Consider the following 22,345-nt stretch of genomic DNA (forward strand, 5'->3'; position numbering starts at 1 on the left):
AGAAGGAAATTTTTTATTTGTCATTAAATTCTAAACCAAATGCCATTCAAGGAAAAAAGGTCAAAAGTCAAGTGGGACTGGATTCCTCCAGATGTGAGTGGATAATGAACAGCCCAGAAAACACCACAACATTCTAATGCCATAGAAATGCTCAGATAAATGTTTCTGTCTAATTCCTTGCAGCAATAATAGGAAGGTTTAAGTGATTCCCCTCATCAGTTGATAGCAAGGGTTAAAGATACCCACAAAATTTAGATTGGGATGTTGAGAGTTGTTCAGATGACACATCTTTTGTTTATCTCAGATTCAGGCTTGAGCACAAATATTATATACTGTAATAACAATAGATTATGAATTTTTTTCTATATAATAAATTTCCCGGGAAAACAGTTTTTGCTTTCTGGTGCAATATGTAGATATGTACAGTATAATTACCACTGGTTACTCTGTAAAACAATAATCCAGTATGGAATATAGAATTTGAAATTTAACAGGGACCTATATTTCTTTAAGGTTTTTGGTTTGATTTTTCTTTTTTAAACTAGTTAATAAGCCATTTCTAAATTAAATTAATTTTATAATGAGAAACTTACAATGAAGAAAAAAATAAACCCGCCCTTCTGAATTTTAATATGAACATGCTTCTCTTTAGTACACATTCCCTCAGTTTTCCCTTGTCCATTTTCAAAAGGAGCCATGCATGCTTGCCCTCTGGAAATGCTAAGGGCACATTTTGATGTAGGATGGACAGCTGTTATCCCCACTGATACCTGTACAACCAACAGTTTTGGTAAACCAAACCACCAGCCCCAAAGAAGGGCTTTTTCTTATCACAAGGACCACCAACACTTACCTGCTGAAACTGAGTGTGCAAAGCAAACCAGTGGAGAGAAGCTTAATGGATTATCAGACCTAACTGCCTAAATTCTTGCTTGAGTTTTTCCTCCTGATTTGTTTTTGACTTGGTAAAGTGATTGCAGGAGTTCCTGGGTGCAGAGGGCTGCAACTGAGGCACCGGAAGGAGTTCCTGTGTAGATGGCATTATGGTTTGCACAGAGCAAACCAGCCGCTGAGGTGAAGAATTCAGCTTTGCCCCATCACATATTTGAAAGTTATTTGCAGAAAGATTTTTTTTACAGGTTCGTTATTCCAAACAATATAGTAAGTTGTTATCATTGTGTTGCAGAGCTCCCATACCTTCTTGGTGATTTCTCTTGTGTAGCTCCTCACAGCACTGACTCCATCTCCCTTCTCAGCACAACCAACAAGCTCCACTTCTCTTCTCAACCAGCTGACCCTTTTGTAGCACTCCTCTTCTTATTGGACACAGCTGTGGCCTGTTAAGGGCAGGCCTGTTCCTAATCTTTGGTGATTTGTACAGCTGCACTTCCTCAGGTGTGAGACTACCTTCTGCACTAGCTTTATTTTCTTACATTCTATCCCTCCACAGTAAGCTGCTTTTGCCAATACTTCAACTTAGCCACATTGCAGAGTGTGGATCCTGGATACTCATGAGCTGAGTGAGGAGGCCTTGGAGACACCCTCTGAGACATCTCTACCACCTGGCTGAAGAAATCCAATAACCAGAAGCTGACACAGTGGTGTTGCAAAAAACCCCTACCAAAATCAACCAACACTAAGAAAACAAAACAACACCACCTCCTCACTTCACATGGAGCAACTACAGGTGGATTTTGATAAGATCAACCTGTGGCTTTATTCAGAGAAGTGGAGTTTGTTCAAATAAGTGCACAGACAAATACATTCCATGTTAGCAATGTGAAAATGTTGGGGCACCCAAAATTCAAGCATCTGACTTTCTCTACTTCCAGCACAGCAGGGCCACTTAGGATAAAGCTCATAGTCAAACAGAAATACAGTATCTGCAGTAAAATACATACAAAATTACCACAAAAGTAATTGCTTTTGGTATAAATGGTTGTCTTCAAAGTTTTCTCTAGCACACAAGTCCCTTCAGAAAGAGGAAGAATAAATTTACTGCATGTGAATTTATTCAAAGCTAGTAGATTCAGTATAATGAAATCCTCCTAAGTAAATATATGATAAAGAAGCCAATGTTTAGCACTTGACCTCAGGAGCTGGGATTTCTTGACACAAGGCTGTAATGCAAAGCAGCAGGAACCTCAGGACTGCTGGCACAGAGGAGTCAAGCAAGGAAAATTTCAGGGGGCTCAACTCCTGGGAGGAGATGGAGCCATAGAGGGACTGAAACAACCAGGGCCACCAGAGGGTAATCTCTGGGGAGAACTCTGAAAGCGCCCAAATCACAATCCATGCTGTAGCTGTCGTCTGGCAAGGGCCATGAAACACTCTGCATACATCTAAAAATGGTGATTTTTGCTGATTTTCCCCCCAGATTTCATTGTCATGTTGCCCAGTAAGTGAACAGCAGCACACTTCGGTTTCTCCTACAGAGACAGGTGCTCCTTGTGAGAATAACTTTATTAGTCTGTTATAGTAAAAAAGAAAAAGAAGTTGCCATTCAGTTGCATGAAAATCTTCACTCCCATGACACCTACTCCTTGTCCAGAGTGTTGTTTCTCTGTTACCTGACATCCCTCTGGCTTAGGAGCTGAAAGGCCTTGGTGCCCACCATGCCATTCAGTGGATGGATGTAGGATGGCATTTCCTGTGCCACAGATCTTCCCATGTCCCAGCTTCATCATTCATATACCAAACACCACAGGAGTGCTGTTGGTTGTGGGTGACAACAGCAGAGCTGGTAAACCCTGCTCCTGCAGAAGTAACTGAGACCAAGGCCCACACCCATGGTGACCAATGACATCCCATGTATGCTGTGTCACAGAAGATGAAGTGCAAAAGCTCTCTGAATTCATGTTATCTCTGCATACAGCATGTCACTTAATTGCCCAGAAAAGCCTCTTGGAGAAGCATATGGGAAGTTTTCCCATGAAAAATGACACTGCTCAAAGTCTTTTCTAGCTAGAAACCACTCGACAGAATCTATCACTACTGACATCTGGGACATAAGCTTCAGAGCAGTTAATTTACCATTTTAGCTTGAGCCAGTTTCCCATAGACATTGATATCCAAAGTAGGTAATTGTTATGCCAGAAAGCAGAATCATTAGAGGAGAAAAAAAGGTGAAGAAGAAACCTATGCAGTAATTCTCCTGCAGTATCCAGACCTGCCAAAGCTTTATTTAGGATTGCTGATGACCCCTCTTTGGCCTCCCACATTGCTGTACTTCTAAGACAATGCTTCTACAGCTATTCTACAAGATTATGAATAGCCTGTAGAAGTATTGCTGTAACAAACACCAGCAAGGTCCCAGGCCAGACAATAAAGCCTTTGTGAATGCTGGTACAACTGCAGCTCACCTTTAGCACGGAGCTCAGGCTCTCAGCTGTGCTAATTAATTGCTTAAGGAGTTGTCACCGTCTGGGTGACGCAGAGGCAGCAGCCATTGCCACCCTCCCCTCCCTGCCACAGTCACATTACCTGCTCTTCTCAAGGACCTCCAGGGCTGGCTCCCCATCTGTGCCCTGCACAGCCTCCACACAGCTCTGCTCCACCTCTGCCAGGAGCTGAGAGGAGTCAAACCACAGCAGCTCTTTAGGAGCAAATGTTCCTCTGTCCATCCCTTCTCCATCTCTGTCACCCCAGACATCAGCAGGACCTTCTCTCCACCTGCAGAGTTTCTAACCTCACTGACAAAGCTGCTGTCCCACCTCTGCCTGGCACTTGCAGCTGCAGAGGTCACACAAGGGCGTCAGGACCTTCTGCCTAACACACGCCATACTGTTTACTGCATTCAGAGTGTGCACCTGTACCATACCCATATGAATCTTGTGGTGATGGAGAACACAAACAGAACCTGCTAAACCCCCAGAAATCGATTGCAATAAGGTGCTGCAGGAGCTGAGTAACTCCCACTACATCATTTGTCTGTGAATCCTTTCCAGTCAGCCTTTCCAGTGGCTCCAGTACTCTTTCCAGTCCATGAGGCTGGGATCCATGACAAGCCTGATCCTACAGGCTGAAAGGATATGGCTTTCCTCTACTGACACCACTCCAGGGGATGCCCATGGACATCAAAAGACCTGTAAAAAGATTGCCTCATCAAGCAGGGCATGGTCCAGAAATCACATGCCACTTTACAGGCTGGCAAGTGGACACCCCTGTAAAACTAACCCCAACTCTATTTTGTGACTGCACCTGGGCAGTAACCAGCTTTTGTTTAAAAATGACTCCCCTTGTTTCCCAGCCCTGCCTCCAGAGCTGTGTGAAGAACACTGCTGGTTATTTTTTAGAGGTGAATCAACACTAATTCAAACTTGATGGCAACTTAATGACTCCCATCAGCAGCTCTGCACAGAGCAGAGCAGTGACCTCAAGCCAGGGGCTGACTGAAGGGCACCCACACCCACATAACACATGTGTCATGTACAAGGGGATCTTCTTTAATTTGCACTGCGTATCAGCATATGTTTTAGAAATGAATCAGATTGTAACCAATATGTTAGGAAGACAGGCCAGGCTCCTGCAAGAGTGGGGCTAGGAGATGGTTTCTGCTAGCAGAGTGCTTTCAGTCTGAGGTTTGTACTGAAGTTGTTACACCTACACCTGTGATGAAAAATCCTTCCTTAATACTGCACTGCAATAGCAGAAGCTTGGTTCCTTATTAAGTTGTGTAAGCAGAGAGGTCAAGTATAGAAAGGCTGAAAACCTGCAATTCCCTGCCCTCCTTTGGGATGCCACAGGTCAAGGTGGAAGTACAATGGCAAGTACATTTGCCCTGATGCTGCATTTGCTCTGTGGGTCAGCAAAGACCATCTACTCCCTGGGCTGTCATTCTGGCATCTTTCATAACCACTAACCTCTCTTCTAAAAGAAAAAGGAGGTTTTATTAGAAAGTCAGTGGACGATCCAAGTGTCAGAGTGAAAAATCCAGAGGAAGGTTAAGGATTTTTTTACTTTTTATTTTTTTTAATACAGCTGCAATGGAGGTGAGTGAACACCAGAGCATTTTGATTTCCTGCCTGGTTTCAATAAACGTTGCACTCCCAGGCACCCAAGGGACTGCTGTGGTTTGTCAAAACCAATTAATTTTCTTCCACAGAATGCTTCAGGCACCTCAAAATGTCGTTCGAGAGCTAGCACACATCTAAGGAGGAGGGAAAGCTGGCAATCAACTGCTGCTCGGGCTCTGCATCAGGAGCACAGCCCTGAAAACTCACACCAACAGCAGAGGCAAGGAGAGGACCATGGTTTATCACTTCAGTCATGGGAGGGAGCTGAGGGCAGAGCCAACGAGAAAATGCCATGTGTTGTAGACCCTATGAATATAAACAAGAAGCTGCCACTTTTGAAATTTGCCAGAAATAAGTTTCCTAAGGGAGAATTCAAAGCTTGAAAGTTTCTCTCTCTCACTTTGCATTTCCTAGGATTCACTGCTCAGTGCTAATAGATGTAGTAATGAGCCAGAAGAGACAAAGTGAACAGTTGTTAATAAAGAAGACATTTGGTAGATATGCCCTGGAGTTGGGATTCATAGATTCCCTCCCCAGCTCTCCATCAGATTCGCTGTGCAGAATAAGGGTTTTCCTCACCCAAGCCTCAATTTCCTATTTTAAGAGCCAAATTTGGATGTTTTCCTTCTTTCCAGTTTTGAGATGTGAAAGTAAACTTGTTTGAAAGTAATTTTAATAATCAGCCATGAAATGCACTAGAGGTAAGAATGGTATTACCATGCTAGGATTTATTTTTCAGTGAACTCCAAGTCACTGGGCGCTTCAGGACACATTGGGGGCATCATTTCTACTCAGAATTGGACATACCCAGTAGCAATGCTATGAATATTCCATGTCTGTACCTCACAGCAAATTATTATCCCTGAATATTAGGTAACCATCTGTTGCTTTCTACAAAAGGCAGGGATGGGGAGGGATGTTTTTCTTGCATGGCAGCACTCTGCAAAAGGGGCAGAAGACAAAAGATAAGTTGAATTTTAAACTATTTGACTGTGGAGTCACATGCAAAACCTGCTAGAGCAGGAAACGGAATAACAGCTGATGTTCCCAGCAAGCACTACAGTAAGGCCCAGCCTACTCATAATGCCCAAGGAAACTGGGAACCAAGGCTCCTTTGAAAATCCCAAGCCCCTAATCAGGTCTAGTGTCATCCTTGCTGGACCACTGACAGAAACAAAGAACTTACAAAATTAAAAATGACAGCATGCTGAGCAATGACATGAGCTTTAGAGTGTAACAAATCTTAGAAGAACAAGGAATAAATCCACCTTTTTTTCTTTTCCTGTTCACCAACTATGGTATCTTCAATGACCTACTTGTTTTTAGAAGTAATCCAACATTTACTATTACAATCTTCTTTGCTCCTCAAGTCACATAAACCCCCTGTTGTCTCCTTCTTCTCTATTTACCTGGCCTTACAGTCACAGCAGGGAATTGAAAATCTGCTCCCTGCCTCCTAGCTACAAGCAAAGGCTTTGCTTGGGCATCCAACAGATGATAACTAATGCTACTGCTTAAACAATCCCTAGAGTGGCTCCTGACACATGCAGACATTTAGATCTGCCACCAGTCCAAGCCACATCAGCCAGGCATTTAAGAAACTGCCCTGCTAGAAATAGCCATGCCTCTCATTCACGGCATCTCTTCGCATCAGTAAATCTCATGTTTCATTCAGGCAGGGTTTTTCTCAGTGTCCTTACTTACTATTTAATATTTATGCTATGGTCAGTGTCCAAAAAGCATGACACTATTGGTTATAGTAGGTGCTGAACAAACACATACTAAATCTGTCTTGGATGCTTCCAGGTGTGAAAGGTCAGTTGGAAAAGGGAGAAAAGTCAATAAAAGCTCAAGCCCAGGGAATAATTGAATCACAACCAGCAAGCTCAAATATAAATCTAAAATAATGAAACAGAGAAATCCTCCAAAATATACCAAAATAAAGAGGGAATGCCCCACATATATCAGTTGGCATTGATCAGCCCAAGAGCAACAGAAGAGGAAAGAGAATCCATAACCATTAGCATCACCTTGTTGCTACATTTCTTCCTTAGCCTGTTCAGTTCACCTTCCTTCACTGTGCTCTGGACACAACCTCCCAAATCATCAGAGAAACTGGTTTATTCCTAAGACATAAAAGAGTGTGGAGCTTTCCAAGCTCATTGTATGCAGAATTGTCAAAGCAAGATGCAAAGGATACAAGCTGATGATTACCAAGATCTGGAGTCTCCCAAGAGGCAGTTCTTTCAAAAACAGAGCCATCTCTTTCAATAAAGCAACAGCAAAATACAGTTTTAACCAGAGCACAGATTCTCAATCTTCAAGCAAAGCTCTCCAGTACTGAAGTCCAGTTGATCTGTTTACAAGGAAGGCAAGACTGATCTAATAATAGACTCCACTCTCTCTCCCTCCCTTACAATAATATCTTAACTCAAAATAATTAAAAGGAAATAAGTACCTATAAAACTAGCAGCATCATTGCAGGCCAATAGGTTGGCACGGATGGGTGTTTGAAATAAGTGGCCCATTCAAGTTATTCACCTCAGATGTCAGAGGTGATCTGCTGTAATGAGGCACAATAAACACTCTTAACATGCAAAGTGCCTGCTGCTGTTTACCAGGCTGGAGCCACACTGGAGCAGAACAACCACAACTGTGCCCTTGAGGAGTCACCTCCTCCCTGGCCTCCCCAACTTCCCAAGCCCTCCTGCATTTCTAGATATTGAACAAAGGAGATGTGACACATCTTACTGCTGCCTCCACACAATAATCTCAAGTATCTAACAACAGTTTCCTTCTTTAAACCTTCCAGTATAACTGCATATTTCACTCCTCTGCAGTCCAGTGATGAATGGAAGTGATGGATCATCTACAAGAATGCCAGGATCCAGTAGTGTCCCATACCTAGTGCTTGCTTGACAAACATACCAGGAAGAGAAATGCAAATTCCCCAGTCTGCAGCATTTCAACTTGAAAGGGCACTTAAAGCCCATAAATAATATTTAAAACATAGAATAGGAAAAATCTGAAATTATGATGAAATACAGATACATATTTTCTGTGTTTTGTATCTTGATCAGTGATAGAGTTGCATTTTTGGTTATCAGCTCTGCTCACAGGAGACTGAATTCCAGGCTATATCAATTCCCCTGTGAATGTAAAGGAAAAGAACCATCTGGAGAGAATAATAAAACAATTAACTCTCCATTAAAGAATAATCTATGTATGTTTTTAAGAAGGGAAACTTTAATGATCTCTACCTAATTATTCATGCTGCATTCTGGCAGAGTTGGTATGGATTTTGCCTTGCTTTATTTTTAAACACAGCCTGAAGTTAACAACTTCAGCTGGAATGAATGTGGGGACCACACAGGCTCCTTCAGTCAAGGGCAGGACAACCCGGATGAGGGAGGCTTCCAGAAGCATCAGCCAAGGTCTCATCCTTCCCATGGATTCATATGGCTGTGTAATGGCAACAGCATCAATTCAAAGAGTTTCACTGAATATTCATGAGGATTTTACAAACATGGTTGTTGACTGGCTGGGTACATCAGCTACATTTTTGGACGCAAACCGCAAAGCAGCGCACTCGGGAGATGCACACACCTGAACATCACTCTGTTGAATGCTGGGCTCATTTAACTTGTCACTGACAGCAATATAAATCAGAAATTACTCCATAAAACTCAACAGCAGTCCCCTTTGATTGTGCAAACTCACCAACTGGCTGCAAGTGTATTATCTTTACAAAGTAATTCTGTAAAGTGGAAAGGTTCAAAGCAAGGGCTTTAAGGACTATTCACAGCCTCCTCTATGGACCTGCTGGCTGTACCCACAATGGAGAACAGTCCAGGCTGCACCACTCCTTGGTTCTGCACACCTGCTCAGCTTAACCACCTGCCTCAGTTTCCCAGTGGATAATACTAATGAGTCAGTAACACTGCTTGCCTGCACTTCATTCCAGTTTACACAGCGCTTTCCAGCCAAGGCTCTCAAACATTTGGAAAGGACCAAATATAGTTTAAGCTAAAATTAACTGGAACATAAATACCAGGATTCAGCCACTCAAATCACTCCTTTAGAACACCTACCTGGCACTCTGGGCTTTCCAGCACGAGAAGTCACACATTAAAGAGCTGGTAAATAGTGAGACAGTGTCCAGGCAATTCTTTGCTACTATTTATTGACCAACTGATTGAGATCAGGCTCTGTGACACAGTGTGAGCATGTTTATCCCTCTCCCCTGCAAGGTGCTAAGTTTTATGATCTGAAAAAGTAATTTAAAAAAACCCCACATAATCCTGGCACACAAACTAGTCACACCTGAGTCCTGCTGAAAAAATCCCTGCCTCAGCTTTCAAATGTTGCAGAACATTTTCATTCGCAGCTTCTGCATAAATGGAGCAAGTATTGAGCCTAAGAATCTAAGGCATTTCAGCCTTGAGACTTCCAGTCTGCTCTTCCCCTAGAACTGTAAAAGCCCATCTTTCTGCACTAAATATATATACATATATATATATACACACACAGACACAAGCACATACACAGATATATGCACACCCTGATGTCTCAGAGCAGGGCCCCTGCATCTGCCAACAGGCTGCACACTGCATCGGCACAATGGCTCTGGTGCAGGATCTGCACCACCCACTGGAAAGGATTTAGTGAGGGGTGCTAACGTCACACACTGAGCAGCCACATACAGCTATAAATTATTCATACACATTACTCTAATTATGCAAATGTACTAAAAGCTGGAGCATATGTTTCCCTGACATCTCGCAGTACGGATGCAATATGGTTCTAGTAGAGAGAAAGAGTGAGAAGTGAGATGATGGGTGTGAGGGGGCTAACGATGGCACACACTGGCCCAAGCAAGGGGTGCCAGAGGATCCCTCCTTCCCAACCAAGCTGCTGCAAGCCTAAGGACATTTAAATGCTCCTCCTTGGTAATATAGTGTTGTCTCTGCACTCAGTGCTGAGCAGAGTGCTGAGGCTGCTGAACGGCCCAGGCAGATTAAAATAAACCCAAGCAGTTTGGAACAGGAATGTGTTTATCTGGCATCACACACTTCCTCTTATCAAACATGAGGAGCAGGGGAGGGCACAGTGACGGTGTGCGGAAGCAGGCTGCGTGCACGCTGCTAGGAGAGGGGGAGGGAAAAGAGGAGAGCAAGGCAAGGATCAGGCAGATTATGCATGAGCCTGGGAACCAAGGCCTTGGAGCCAGGCATCATCTCCCTGGGGTGCAGAGCCCATCCTCCTGGGCAGTCCCCAGATAGGCACTAGCTGATGGAAAACTCAGTAAGGTCCTTTTTCCCTGGCAGCATCTGGAAGAGGGCAGGCATTCAGTGCTGCTGTGGCATAAGCAGCTGGCTTTTTGTGCTGCCCCAGCTTTGGGTTCAAACTCCTCTCAACTCTGTTGAGCACAGTGCCACCACTGGGCATCACTCAGGTCCCATTTTGGGGGCTGGGGCTGACATCTCAGAAGGAAAAGGCCAGATGAATTCTGTTATGGTGTTTTGAAGATAGTACTGGATTGAATATCAGAAGATTAGGATCTAATTCCCAACTCTGCCATGTTGGGAATAAGGGACCACATTACAGTGTTTCTGTGAATGCCCAGTCCACGTGACAGAGCCCTTTGGAAGCAGACAGGCTTCCCAGACACTGTGTTCAGAGCATTGTGCAGGGGGACTCTGATTCTCTTGCATCCTTCATTTAAAATTCCATTAACACATCTCAGATTCTCCAGCCCTACTGAATGACCAGCTGAGTGTTTCTATAACCAGAGAAAACAAAAGAACAAATTAAACATCATGTAATACCACAGTAACTTGGGAGATTTAGGCTAACTTATTATTATTCCAGTAGTTACCCAAGATCAAAAAAGTTGAACAGAAAACCTTGACAGCTCCTTTGATAAGAGCATGCCTCACCTCCTGGTGCTGGCATTAAAGAGGCTCTAGCTCTGTACCAGCACTTTGTAAGGGATGCTCTCACAGAGCCACGTGAAACACTCAGTACTGCAGAGACCCCATCACAGGAGGAGTGCTAGTGACTGCAGCACTACACAAGGCAGGTGCCACTTCAGCTCTTCAGACCCAAGGCAAAATTCTGCCACTACACTAGGTTTTTTTTAATTCAACTTCTTGTTTGTGCATGGCTCAATCACAGTTCCTCACCTGCAGCTGCCTGAATTAAAGCATGGCCGTGCTTTAAAAACAAGAGGGGATCTATCAGAGAAGCAGCACTGAGCAGAAGGGACAGGCTGCATGAGACAAAGGTGGGGACACCTGCACACATCCTGGTCACTCTGCCCCAAGCCCTGGCCAGCAGGGTCCTTCCCTGTCAGAAAAACCCAGAGCAATGAACAGCAGCACTTCTGTCAGGCAGAGATGCCAAACTAGCAAAACAAAGTACAAGATAACAAGCAGGAATAGAAGACAGACATGAAAATCCACTGAAGTAAAACCAGACATTGATTACAAGGACCAAGCTGAGCCACTTCTGCTGTGCCACAATCAGCAAACTCCTTGTGGGGCTGCATCCCAAAGGGCACAGCACGAGTCTCCCTTTCCCCTGTGCCTGTTCTCCTTTCTGTGCAGTCAGAAGATAATATGTTACCTTGTACATGCTGAGGGCAAAGCACAGCTCAGGCAGAGGCTCCCTGCCTGCCCAGCTCAGCCAGCAGGCTGCTCCACACATCCCACCCTGGGGCTCAGCTTTGGAGACATCTCACCCTTTACAGACTGGGTGGTTCCTCGCCACCAAGGCCAGCAGAATCCTTATCTCCCAGCCATACACCAGCAAGGCAGATCCAGACCTTGACTTCCTTTGGCTGCCCACAGGACAGGGAAGAGGGTACAAAACCAGCTTGACAGGCTGGAGAGGAGGAGCAGGTGCAGCTCAGGTCCAGCTCTGTTGCCCACCCTGTCCCTGCTGCAACCTGTCTGTGGCAGGATACAGCACCTCCAGGAGAGAGTTCTATCCTGCTATGGAAGCAGTCCTCAGGAAAGAGAGAAAGGAAGACAGAGCAGGAAAGGGGGCTCAGTATTTGCAGGTCTTAGCTCTTCCCCCTCTCATTTGAAAGGCTTTGGCTCCCTCAGTAGCTGCCAGCAAGGAAACAAGGCCATTGGAGGCAGCCAGGGATGCCAGGTACTGAGGAGGGGGAAGGGATGTTCTGACCAGCTCGCTGCTCACCTCAGGAGACACAGGATCAAACACAATTTAGGTAACAAGCCAGGGCAGATTTGAGCCTCAGCCCAGCTATCCAGAAAAGGAGTTTTAACACAACATCCAGGGGAGCTGCTCAGTGAGGCACAAAGCCCAGCAGCACACACAGCTCTCCTGTCATCGGTGCTGCCACAGTACCAGCACAGCAGGACACTGGGAGGCTGGGACAGGGCTGCACCAGCTTGGGAAATCTCTTGAGTGCACTCTACCCTGGAGCAGGTTTTGCAGCATCTAGGCTGGAAAGACAAAATATTAATTCATTTTTTACTAAAGTTAGTAACTTTTACTTGTGCCAAAACTAGGAGAAAGAGAAATGTAGCGTGGTGTAGCAAGAAATGTCAAAACAAAATATTTTTTGTTCTGCAAAGTGAAGAGTTCACTGTAGCCACAAAGAAGTCACTAACAGAAAGAAGTGGGAAATCAGATAGTTGTATTTTTAGTATAATATTCCTTATTCTAGAAGTAATTATTTTAAGAATGTCAATCTATTCAGACAGCATTATAGGGTCCCACATATCATCGTGCCAGTCAGAGCTAAATTAGCAGTGATTTGTGCTCTCAATTATCTCTGGTGAGCTGCGAGGGAGGCGAGGATAGGGAGGCAAAGCAACATGCCCTTATCCAAGAGCTGGGATTTGTTTTGAGGCATGCCTGGAGGAACCAGCCAGCCAACAGGATGCTGCACCACAGGCACCCCGAGGGCTGAACAGACTTCACCAGGCAGACAATCATCTCAGCAAGGCCAAGCTCCTCCATTCAGTGTTCAGTCATATGGGTGGCCCACTACAGCCAGTCTGTCTGTCTAATGGGGACATCTGCACTTCAGTGTTTTCAAGGTCTGGACATCAGGAGAGAAGCAAGGTGATACCTCACAGCTGAAAGAAGAGCCCTTGGCATGACTCCTCTTTACATCTCAGAGCTTCTCACCCTCCTGTAAATGCTCCAGAAAAATGGTCCCCTCGTGCAAAGGAGCATCTGCATGGTACGAGCTTGGAAAATCTCCCCAGGGGATTACCTATCCACCTGGCAGGACAGGAGGAAAGCAGGGGCATTGAACATTTAGTACCCCAACTCAAGGAAATGAGTGAAGAGTTAAAAATCTTTCTGGGATGGGCAGCGCTCCAGGAAGATAAAATATTCAGCACCATTATGTTCCTGGACACCATATTTCTGACAATAAATTTCATGCCTCATATGCCATAACAGTTATGATTTCAGGCAATAACCAAAGAACAGATCTTCATCCTTTCACAGCAACCCAAGAAAAAAAGATTTGTAAGCAAACCTGGCAAATCTCAGAGGAGGGTATTTTTTATTATTATTTGGTCTGTCACTTTGGTAGTCAGGCCTGGAAAGGGAAGATCCATTTCTGGCATGGACCCACCTCCAGTGCTTACAGCTTCATAGTCCCATGAGAGCTGGCAGTGGAACCTAGCACTTCACAACAGACCCCACCAAGTTCATAAGGACCAGTTCTGTCTTTGGTGACACTGCAGCACTGTTTCCCCCCACTGGAGCACTTTTCTAATATCACTATGCCAAATGAACCAGAAATTCCCTCTGCAGACATGGCCCAGGCCAACATGGCAAGCCCAAAGAGCATCAGCAACTCTTTGCAAAAACAGGCTCAACTTGCCTCATTTTTCTTTATCCTTCCTACTCTGCATGGGTTTACTCTTGCTTAATGATGAGCCTTCCTGTGAAATCCCAGTGGGTGGAATTAGCTTCTAGCTATACCATGTTTCAGCTCCCACAGCTCCTCAGGGGCTCTTCCTTCCCCTCTGCCTGCTCACCTTCTAAATTTTGAGTGTGGTTGCAGGAGAATGTGGACTTTTTTTAAATTTAACTTTTTAAATCCATGTCTCCAAATAGGTTTTCGTACCACTTTATGACATTAGACAGCTACCATACTGTAACCCCAATGAACCTGTGTGCGGCTGGTGGGGAGGGACTCCCTGCAGGTACAGCTCTGAGTTCTTCAGGGTGAAGCACTCTGTGCCATTTTCCATCAGTGAAGCTGTGCTGGTGTGCACTAGCAAGTGACGTGGTTCTTAAGTATCATCCACTTGATATTGCATCTATGAATCCAACCTGAACTCCAGATCCCAAGTTCTCCCCTAGAGATCAGCAGACAGCCTGCACCAGGCCTTTCTGGTGTTCAAACAGCTGCACAGTGGAATTTTCAGTAGCTCATTTCTTGGCTTCAGCTGGTTTATGCATTTACTAGATACAATAATTAGCTTCCTCCCTTCACAAGAAGATTCCAAAACAGATTTCAAAAAAAACCTTTCAATCCCTCTGTAGTCAGTGCTTCCAGTATTAATCCATTGAAGTACTGCATTATGTTCTACCAGAAGAATTAAACAGGAAAAGTGGGAAGCTCTCTTACCTGTAATTGACTGACTGGCCAATAGGAGTCAAGTGCTGGCAAATTGGAGGTGTAATTTCTCTTTAATTATGGCATTAAAAAAATTACACGATATACCTATTTAACATGCAAAGGAGTAAAATCAAAGCTAATAAGAATAAATTGTAAGAGAGGACATGTACAAAAATGTAGTAACAATCCTTTTGTTTTTTATTAATGTGCTCTGCTGAAGAGAATGCTGGCTGCTGCACCATTGTATTGCCTGGAAAACATCCCCAGCTCTAAGACCCTGCCAACATGCAAAACTGCATTGCAATAATGCATGGCTACATTCAGAAATATCTGTTGTAACCCAAGTGGGTGTATATGCTTTTCATGCTGCACATGAGGTTTGTGTCAATCCAGCTGAAGTTCAGTTGAAATGAATGCACACAAAGCCCAGACACACCATTCTAGAGCTCAAATACGAACACAAATGAATGGATGAACCATGAAGAGTTCTGCAAGCCTTCAGGTAAACTCATTTCACAATGCATTTAAAAGAAAATAGTGTGACCTCTGTGTTTAGACAATGGATTACAACCAACAGTATAAAATATCAGCAGTTCTGTTTAAACCAATACAGCTACTAGTGCAAGACAGACAGTAGGAGTCCCATACAGAACTGGCATCTGAGAAGAACATGTCACTGTCACCAGAAAACACAAATACACCCATGCTTTTCTTCTGGGGTAACATATTTATCACTCTAGAGACGAGTCTATTTTCTTTAGATTAACACCCTAACTGTTATTCCAAATTGCTCAATTTCAAATCAGCTAGTCAGCACAAGAGTGTGGGCAAGGGGAAACAGGGTTTTATGGGGAAAGGGAGACAGGGAAGGTTTCAAAGGCTGTTTGATCCCAAACCTAATAAACCCCAGTGAAGCTGTTCTGTAACTGCCCTAACCCAACCCAGAGCTCTGCTGCCAGGAGAAGACCAGGTCTGGCCTCTGCAGCCTCTGCATACTGGTGCTAACTCAGGGAGCAGGAGGCAGATGCCAGCATCACTAACTGAATTTTGTTTTCTGGCACTTGGAAACAGTAGCCAAACAACAACTACAGTTTTACCTGCAATTATATTTAAAAACAAGGAGCTTCCAATGGCTAGCAAAATTATCTTTTCAACATTTCCTGCTTTGCCAGCACAAGTTTAAATTTAAAACACAACCTTCAGTCCCTGGAGGAAAAGTTCATTGAATGTATTATTTTTAGTGTGTCATATAGGAAAAACTCAAGAGGTACATGCTCAGATAGCAGTGACATGCAGCCCCAGAGACAGACAGATACAAACCACACTCACTCCCACACACTTGACAAATGCATCTGATTGCCCAGGAACCAGAAGCACAGCCAGCCATGACCCTGCACGTGGATTGAGCTGAGAGGGTGACAAAGTGCAAGTGTTCACACAGGTGATTTCTGCAGATGAGAACATCCATTGCCACAAGAAAGGCAGCACAGGTAAAAGAAAGACAGCTTACCTTTCTGAGCTGCTGGACTCCACCAAATATCCTCATCACTCCATCAATCTCCTGCTCCAGCCTCCTGGCCCAGTACTGCATACTGCAAGAGATGGAGGGAAAGAGAGAAAGAGAAAGGGAGAGAAAGAGAGAGAAAGAGTCAGAGCCCTGACACCGAGCAGATAAGCAAGGGACTGAAGGGAGAGGGAGGAAATCAGTGCCTCAGCTAAGTTCACTGCTCTCTGCAGCACCAAGGGCAGGGCAGAGTACCAGGAACACACTGCTTTGAGAATTACAGCTGGGGCAGGTTATAAACTTCAAGACTTCAAAATTTATGCACAAGGCACCACAGAGAGAAGAGGGGAGAAAAAGGTACAACAAAAACTGCACGGCTTGAGGCTTTATTTTCTCCTTATATAAACATTTGCTGTAGATAATTATTTAAGTCCAGAGTGATTAACAAGGTCCAAGTGCTGTGGAGTACAGAAAACAGCTTATTTTTCAGCAGGGCTCTGTGGCAGAGAGCAAACCTCGAGCCATGGCAGGGCCAAAGGTGCCTTGTCCTGCTGCAGCAATGGATTATCACTGCAGCACCACGGGAGAGACCTGGGCACAGCCAGCAGCCAAGCACAGAGCCCAGTGCCCAAGGGCTCAGCTGCTCTGCACCTTCAGCAAAGCTCAACCTGTGCCAGGCACGGCTCTGCCAGGCCCAGGGTGGGCACAGGGAAGGGCTGGAGCTGCCACTGGCACATCCTGCATCCTGAACAGAGAGGGAGCTGCCAGGCCTTCCAACAGGCACAACGCCCTTCCATGCACTCAGCCACACGGATTTCACCCTACACCAATAACACCAAGTTAAAAACAACAACAAATAATCCCTCTGCTAAATCCACAGAACTTGATAATTCTCCTTCTTTTAATGAGATTTCCTGGCTTCAGCCGCTGCCCAGGCAAATGTCAAATCTCCTGTCTGACCTGGAAAAGCAACACTCAATTGCCTCTGCACCACTTGGCACTGCCTTCAGTGCTTTTTTCACAGCAACATTTCTCTCTCAATGGACGCCACAAAAAGGAGGGAAGGAGCAGAAGGAGTAGAAAGTAAGGCCAGCAGCAGAGCAAAGCTGGTGGGAGGGAGCAGACCAGCTCGGGGAGGCTGCACTTTTGTTAGGGTCACCTAATGATTCCAGTCTTCATGCAGAGACATCCCCCAGGCAACCCACACACACTCCCCCACAACCCCCAAACCATGGAGGGGCTCTCTCAGAGATCAAGGAGCAAAGAAACCCAACTATTTTTCAGCTGGGCACTGGAGGACTCTGAATTACACAGCACAGCCCAAAAGCTGGGCAGAATTACCCAAACAGAAAGATGCCCTGAGCTGAGGAGCAGAGCAGAGCTGAAGCTTCACTTTTGAGGCGTAAGGGACCAGCAGGACCGAGGGAAGGGCTGGCAGAGAGATGTGTGTTACTGAGGCAAAAGTCATGCCAGTCAATAACATACAAGGCTGTGGATGAAAACAAGACTTAATTGTGCAGGCCAAGCCTTCTCGGTTTTCCAATGTAGCTTATGCCATTTCCCATCTTATACTATTTCCTAATGCTGTCTTGTGTCCCCTGGAAGCATGGCTGGGGAGGGGAAATCTAGGAAGAGATGAATGAAGATATCAATAAACCCCTATTCTGCCAGAGGAGAGAGAGCAAAGCCTTCAGTGGGGCTGCCAGTGTGAAGGTACCAGGTCACAGACAGAGCTGAGGAGAGAGTTGGGTTTGGGGGTTTTTGTTTCTTTTCCTTTTCCAATCACTTTATCAAAGGTATATCCAGGTTACCCTGAGTATCAAAGTTACCCACACATCTTCTGAAGCATTTTCACCAAAAAATATCCATTTTTACACAAGGCATTCACTTAAAAAAAAGCCTTGAAAAACCAAAATTGAATTTATTTTTCCCCTCCTCCAGTTTGTCCAGTGAACTGAAAAAAATTAATTATATGCTCATACTCAGCCACAGGTCTGAGAAACCCCACCGAGCACTTATGGAGCTGACACTTTTCCTTAACTTCCAGCTCTGTACAAGATCCTCGATTTCAGTGACACCTGCCTGTGTCAGCTCTCACCAGGAACACCTACACCACCACAGCAAGGAAAAATTACCTCCCATCTTGAGCTGTATCCATCAACATTAGCAACTGCTCCTATCCGCTTAAATGTCATGTATGGCCAAGCCTTCAGAAAGGATTAGTTAGAGAGAAGACAGAGGCATCAATATTACTCTCTTGGCATATGCTAAAGAGACACTGAGCGCTCAGTTGAGCTGGGATTTACAATTAATTTAAATTTAGTCAGCAGATTTGTTTAAAAAAATTGTTTTAACTTATTCCACCCCCTGCCTCCACCCCAAGAAGTACTACTATTTTAGAGAAAAGTCACTGGGTTTTTCATTCATGAGTAAAGCTGCAGATCCCTTCAATTGTGCAGTCTTAGGATACCTGACTCAATCTTACAGACCAGCAGTTTCCCAAAGAGTCCAGCTAAGCCTGGTGATATCAATATTAAAAAGAAATAAATGCACATATTACACTATCAAATAAAAAGGACAGCATTTTGACATAGCTCACACCAGGTTTCTAGATTTAAAAAAAAAAAGTAAGAGCAGAAGCAGCTTCTTTTTTTTTTGGTGTAGTATGATTATCCAAGAACTTTTGCCCGTGATAGTAAAAATTCTTTTTTCTACCCCAGCACATGCCTCACCCACATTAAAGCACTGGCAGAACTCTTGTCTGATCCATTACTATGTCCTTCTACCCTGGTAATGTCCAAGACAGAAGCATGCAGAGTGGGCCACATGCCAAAATTTGGAGGTTTCATCTCAGTTGTCATATACTGGGTTGAAAGTTACCATTAAAAAAAACCCCATTAAACGAATGCCCTTAAAATTTATGTAAGATGACTGTAGCAAGGCTGAAGAGGGTAAAGAAGCTGCTAGCCCATGATGAACGTGGACATTCCTGCATACACACTAATGCACATTAAAACATTAAAAATTTTCTGTAAGATGACTGTAGCAAGGCTGCAGAAGGTAAAGAAGCTGCTAGCCATGATGAACATGGAGATTGCTGTGTGCAGCATCCCCTGTGGAAGCTGTAAGCAATAGGACACGGCAGTCGCTGCGTTCCTGGGCCATCACTGCACGCCTCAGGTGCGGTACAGGGCTTGAGGAGCGATAACTCCTTCAGACACGCTGCCAGGAGTGCCCTGCTGCTCCTGTGAAATGGCATTTACAAGTAAAGCATAAAGAACACAGCTGATGCACTGGCTGGGAAGGCCCTGGCACGGCTGTGGAGGTGCTCACGGAAAGGCACCAGGCTCCTTTACGAGCCATGTGCACAAACCTCCTAAAACCAAGCACCACTTTGGTGTCCACTGTAGTGAGGAAACACGGGCCAGCAGAGAACCTTGGAGCTCAAGAATTTGTGATGGCACTTAATAGCTCTGTGCCTGCAGGAATTGCATGGAAGGAGCCTGGCACGTGCCCTGGCCTCTCTCTGGCAGTGACATGCCCAGCACATCTCACTCATCCCTGTTGTCTCAGCTGGCTCTCCCATTGCTGAGGAGTCTCCATAGGACTCTCCCAACCCAACAACTGTCACATACACATTCGGGATATCCATAAAAAATCTTTAGTATTGAAAAAATGGTTGTTTCCTTCACCTGTATATATTACAGCCTCAAGTGAAACATTTGCAAGGGAGGTAACTGATTTTTGAAAACACAACACCATTTATAACTGCCACTCCAAAGAAAACTACAAAAATGTTAATTGATTACATAATTTGCATATTTGATTTTTCTTACAGATTATATAAAGTAGGCTTTTAAAAAGAAGCAGATATTCAAAACTATTTACTGTGTCAAGCAGAACATCAGGAGGCAAATCACTGCTGTTGCAGTTGGGGCCAAGAAGCAAAGCATCCCACATGTCCCAATCCTGCTCAGTGGGCACCTGTGCCTTGCCACTGGTCACAGCAGCTCTTTTTTAGGATTAGGGCATGTTCCATGCTTCAGGTCACCCAAGTAGTTGCAGAGACTTCCATGCATGTCCATGTTGGTATCTGAGGCTGCACTACTGCTCCAGCTGTGTAGCTTCAGAAGGCTGTGCTTGGCCCGCATCCTCCCACACTTGTGCACACATCAGATGGCAGCCTGAGAGTCCTGGCCTTCTGTACAGAAACTGGAGATACCCACAGAGAAGCCACCAGTGCAAGCCATGCGCTGCCAGCCTGTGGCCAGCACCAGGGACGTGCCACAGCAGCTGAGCCCAAGGTCACTCTGTCCCTTGGTGGCTCTGGGTATATGGGACAGACCCCTCACGGGCTGCAATGACACCTCCTCCTGGCTAACCTAGAGGTGGGCAAGGCAGTCTCATCAACCACTAATGAGTATAAGCCTCATTGCAAGGCACTTCTCACAAAAGCACTGGGAAAAGAGAAGCAAGAGGAAAGAAAATTAGTTTTCTCCTTGAGGACATTTTTTCCTTAAAAGAAGCCTTAGGAGAGTGCTTGTTTGGCTGTGAACAGAAGAAGATGTTAGAAAAAAAAATAAAACAGGAGAATTGGTCCTTTTCTTTTGCTGCCTTCCTGGCCCCAAAAATAAGAGAGAGTCACAGAAACATAAAAGCACAAGAGAAGAAACTACTTGCTAAGTGGATCTACTGCCCCAAAGCTTATTGGGCTCTACAGAGTGTGTTCTGAACAAGTGTCTACACTTCACGCAGTGTGTTCAGCCAAGAATGCTTCACCCTGATTCATACGCTTTGGTTCAGTGCCCAAATATTGCTATTTAATAAGGTTATTAATTACTGTGTTGTCTAATTTTTGCTGTGCAGGAACTTCTTATAATTGGCTTATTCCTTCAAGATGCTTAATCCTTTAACTATAATAGCCTGTGTCAGTGCACACACATGCATGTGTGTGTGTGCAGGATATGCCCCCTCTGAGCTCTCTTACATACCTAGGCTGTAAAAAACCCACGTGAGCAAATATTTACCCATCAAGGAAAAACAAGTTGCCTTTTTATTTTCCCCTGAAGATACAACTTAGAGAGAACACCTGTTTCCTTCCAAATAACTTACTGACCGTGCTTCCAGACATTATCAAGCCTCCCACATTGTCATTTTATGACTGTGTTTTAATTTAAAGTATGTGCCCAGGTGTTTATATAAAAGAAGGGTGGGAAAAATTGCCTTCTGGACTAGTCTTTTCTTAATATTTATCAAGACATTATTCACCTCTACCATCTGGTCTTCTCTGCAATAAGAAAGCATCTTTGACATTATTATAGGGAGGAAGGACAGGACAAATGAACACTAGAACTATATCCTAAAGAAAAATCTTTTAAGAGACAGGAAAGGGATAGTCTGTCTACACTCACCTCTTTTATGACATTATTTTGTTCTCCTCAATTCAAACACTAACTTTCTGGGTCTGTTTCTGTCCTATCCTCTGCTTATTTTTTCAATTTTTTGCATCAGGGTATGTCTTGTAAACAACTGCACCTAAAGAAAACCCCAAGTGACAAACTCCCTACCAGATCCATCTTGATCCCAGTTTGACACCCCATTGTGTATTAAAATATAATAAAAAGGGTAACTCTGTAGTTTTCTCAACCTGCAGCATAGATAAAGCTGAGTGAGGAGAAATAAGTCTGAGGGGAAAATTACACCAAAAAATTGTGTTTCGTTAACAGCTCTTGAGCATAAATACTTCTGTAGGTTTCTGTGAGAAAACCAACAGTAACCACCAACTTGTCACCAGTGACATTTAGGACAATAGGAAAATTGTTTCTTAAATATGATTTTTCTGTCAAAAACCAGAAGCATTACCCATTCAAGGTCTAACTCCACTTGAGAACAGAAAAGGCAGTAGCTGTTCAGTCAGTCATAGATATGCAGGATGGCAGGGGTTTCAGGAACACTTCTTCCACCACTTTCTTGCACTAAGACATCTAAATACTTGAGCCTTCTGCATGAAGTGTTCTCTAATCTGTTCTTTAAATTGTCTGCTGCAGGTGAACCCAAGATCCCCACAGTACCTCTTCCCAGCTCCATTTTTCAGCACATGGTAAAAAAGTTCCCTTTTTATTCACCCTAAATCTCAATTTCCTCTTTCCACATATGCACCTACAGCTGACACTGAAAAAATCTTACAACAAGCTCCTAAGAACTGGAAGA

General features: G+C 44.3%; 1 protein-coding gene across 1 annotated transcript in view; it reads right to left on the bottom strand.

The window, feature by feature from the left end:
* CACNA2D2 (calcium voltage-gated channel auxiliary subunit alpha2delta 2) overlaps nt 1–22,345 on the bottom strand; it is a 209,560-nt gene that overhangs the window by 171,387 nt on the left and 15,828 nt on the right. Inside the window, exon 2 of the mRNA XM_059479961.1 lies at nt 16,142–16,223. Within this exon, the coding sequence (XP_059335944.1) occupies nt 16,142–16,222 (81 nt within the window). The 5' untranslated portion in view covers nt 16,223. The remainder of the gene's footprint in view (nt 1–16,141; nt 16,224–22,345) is intronic.

The sequence above is a fragment of the Ammospiza nelsoni genome, chromosome 11 (assembly GCF_027579445.1).
Source record: "Ammospiza nelsoni isolate bAmmNel1 chromosome 11, bAmmNel1.pri, whole genome shotgun sequence".
Classification (NCBI taxonomy): domain Eukaryota; kingdom Metazoa; phylum Chordata; class Aves; order Passeriformes; family Passerellidae; genus Ammospiza; species Ammospiza nelsoni.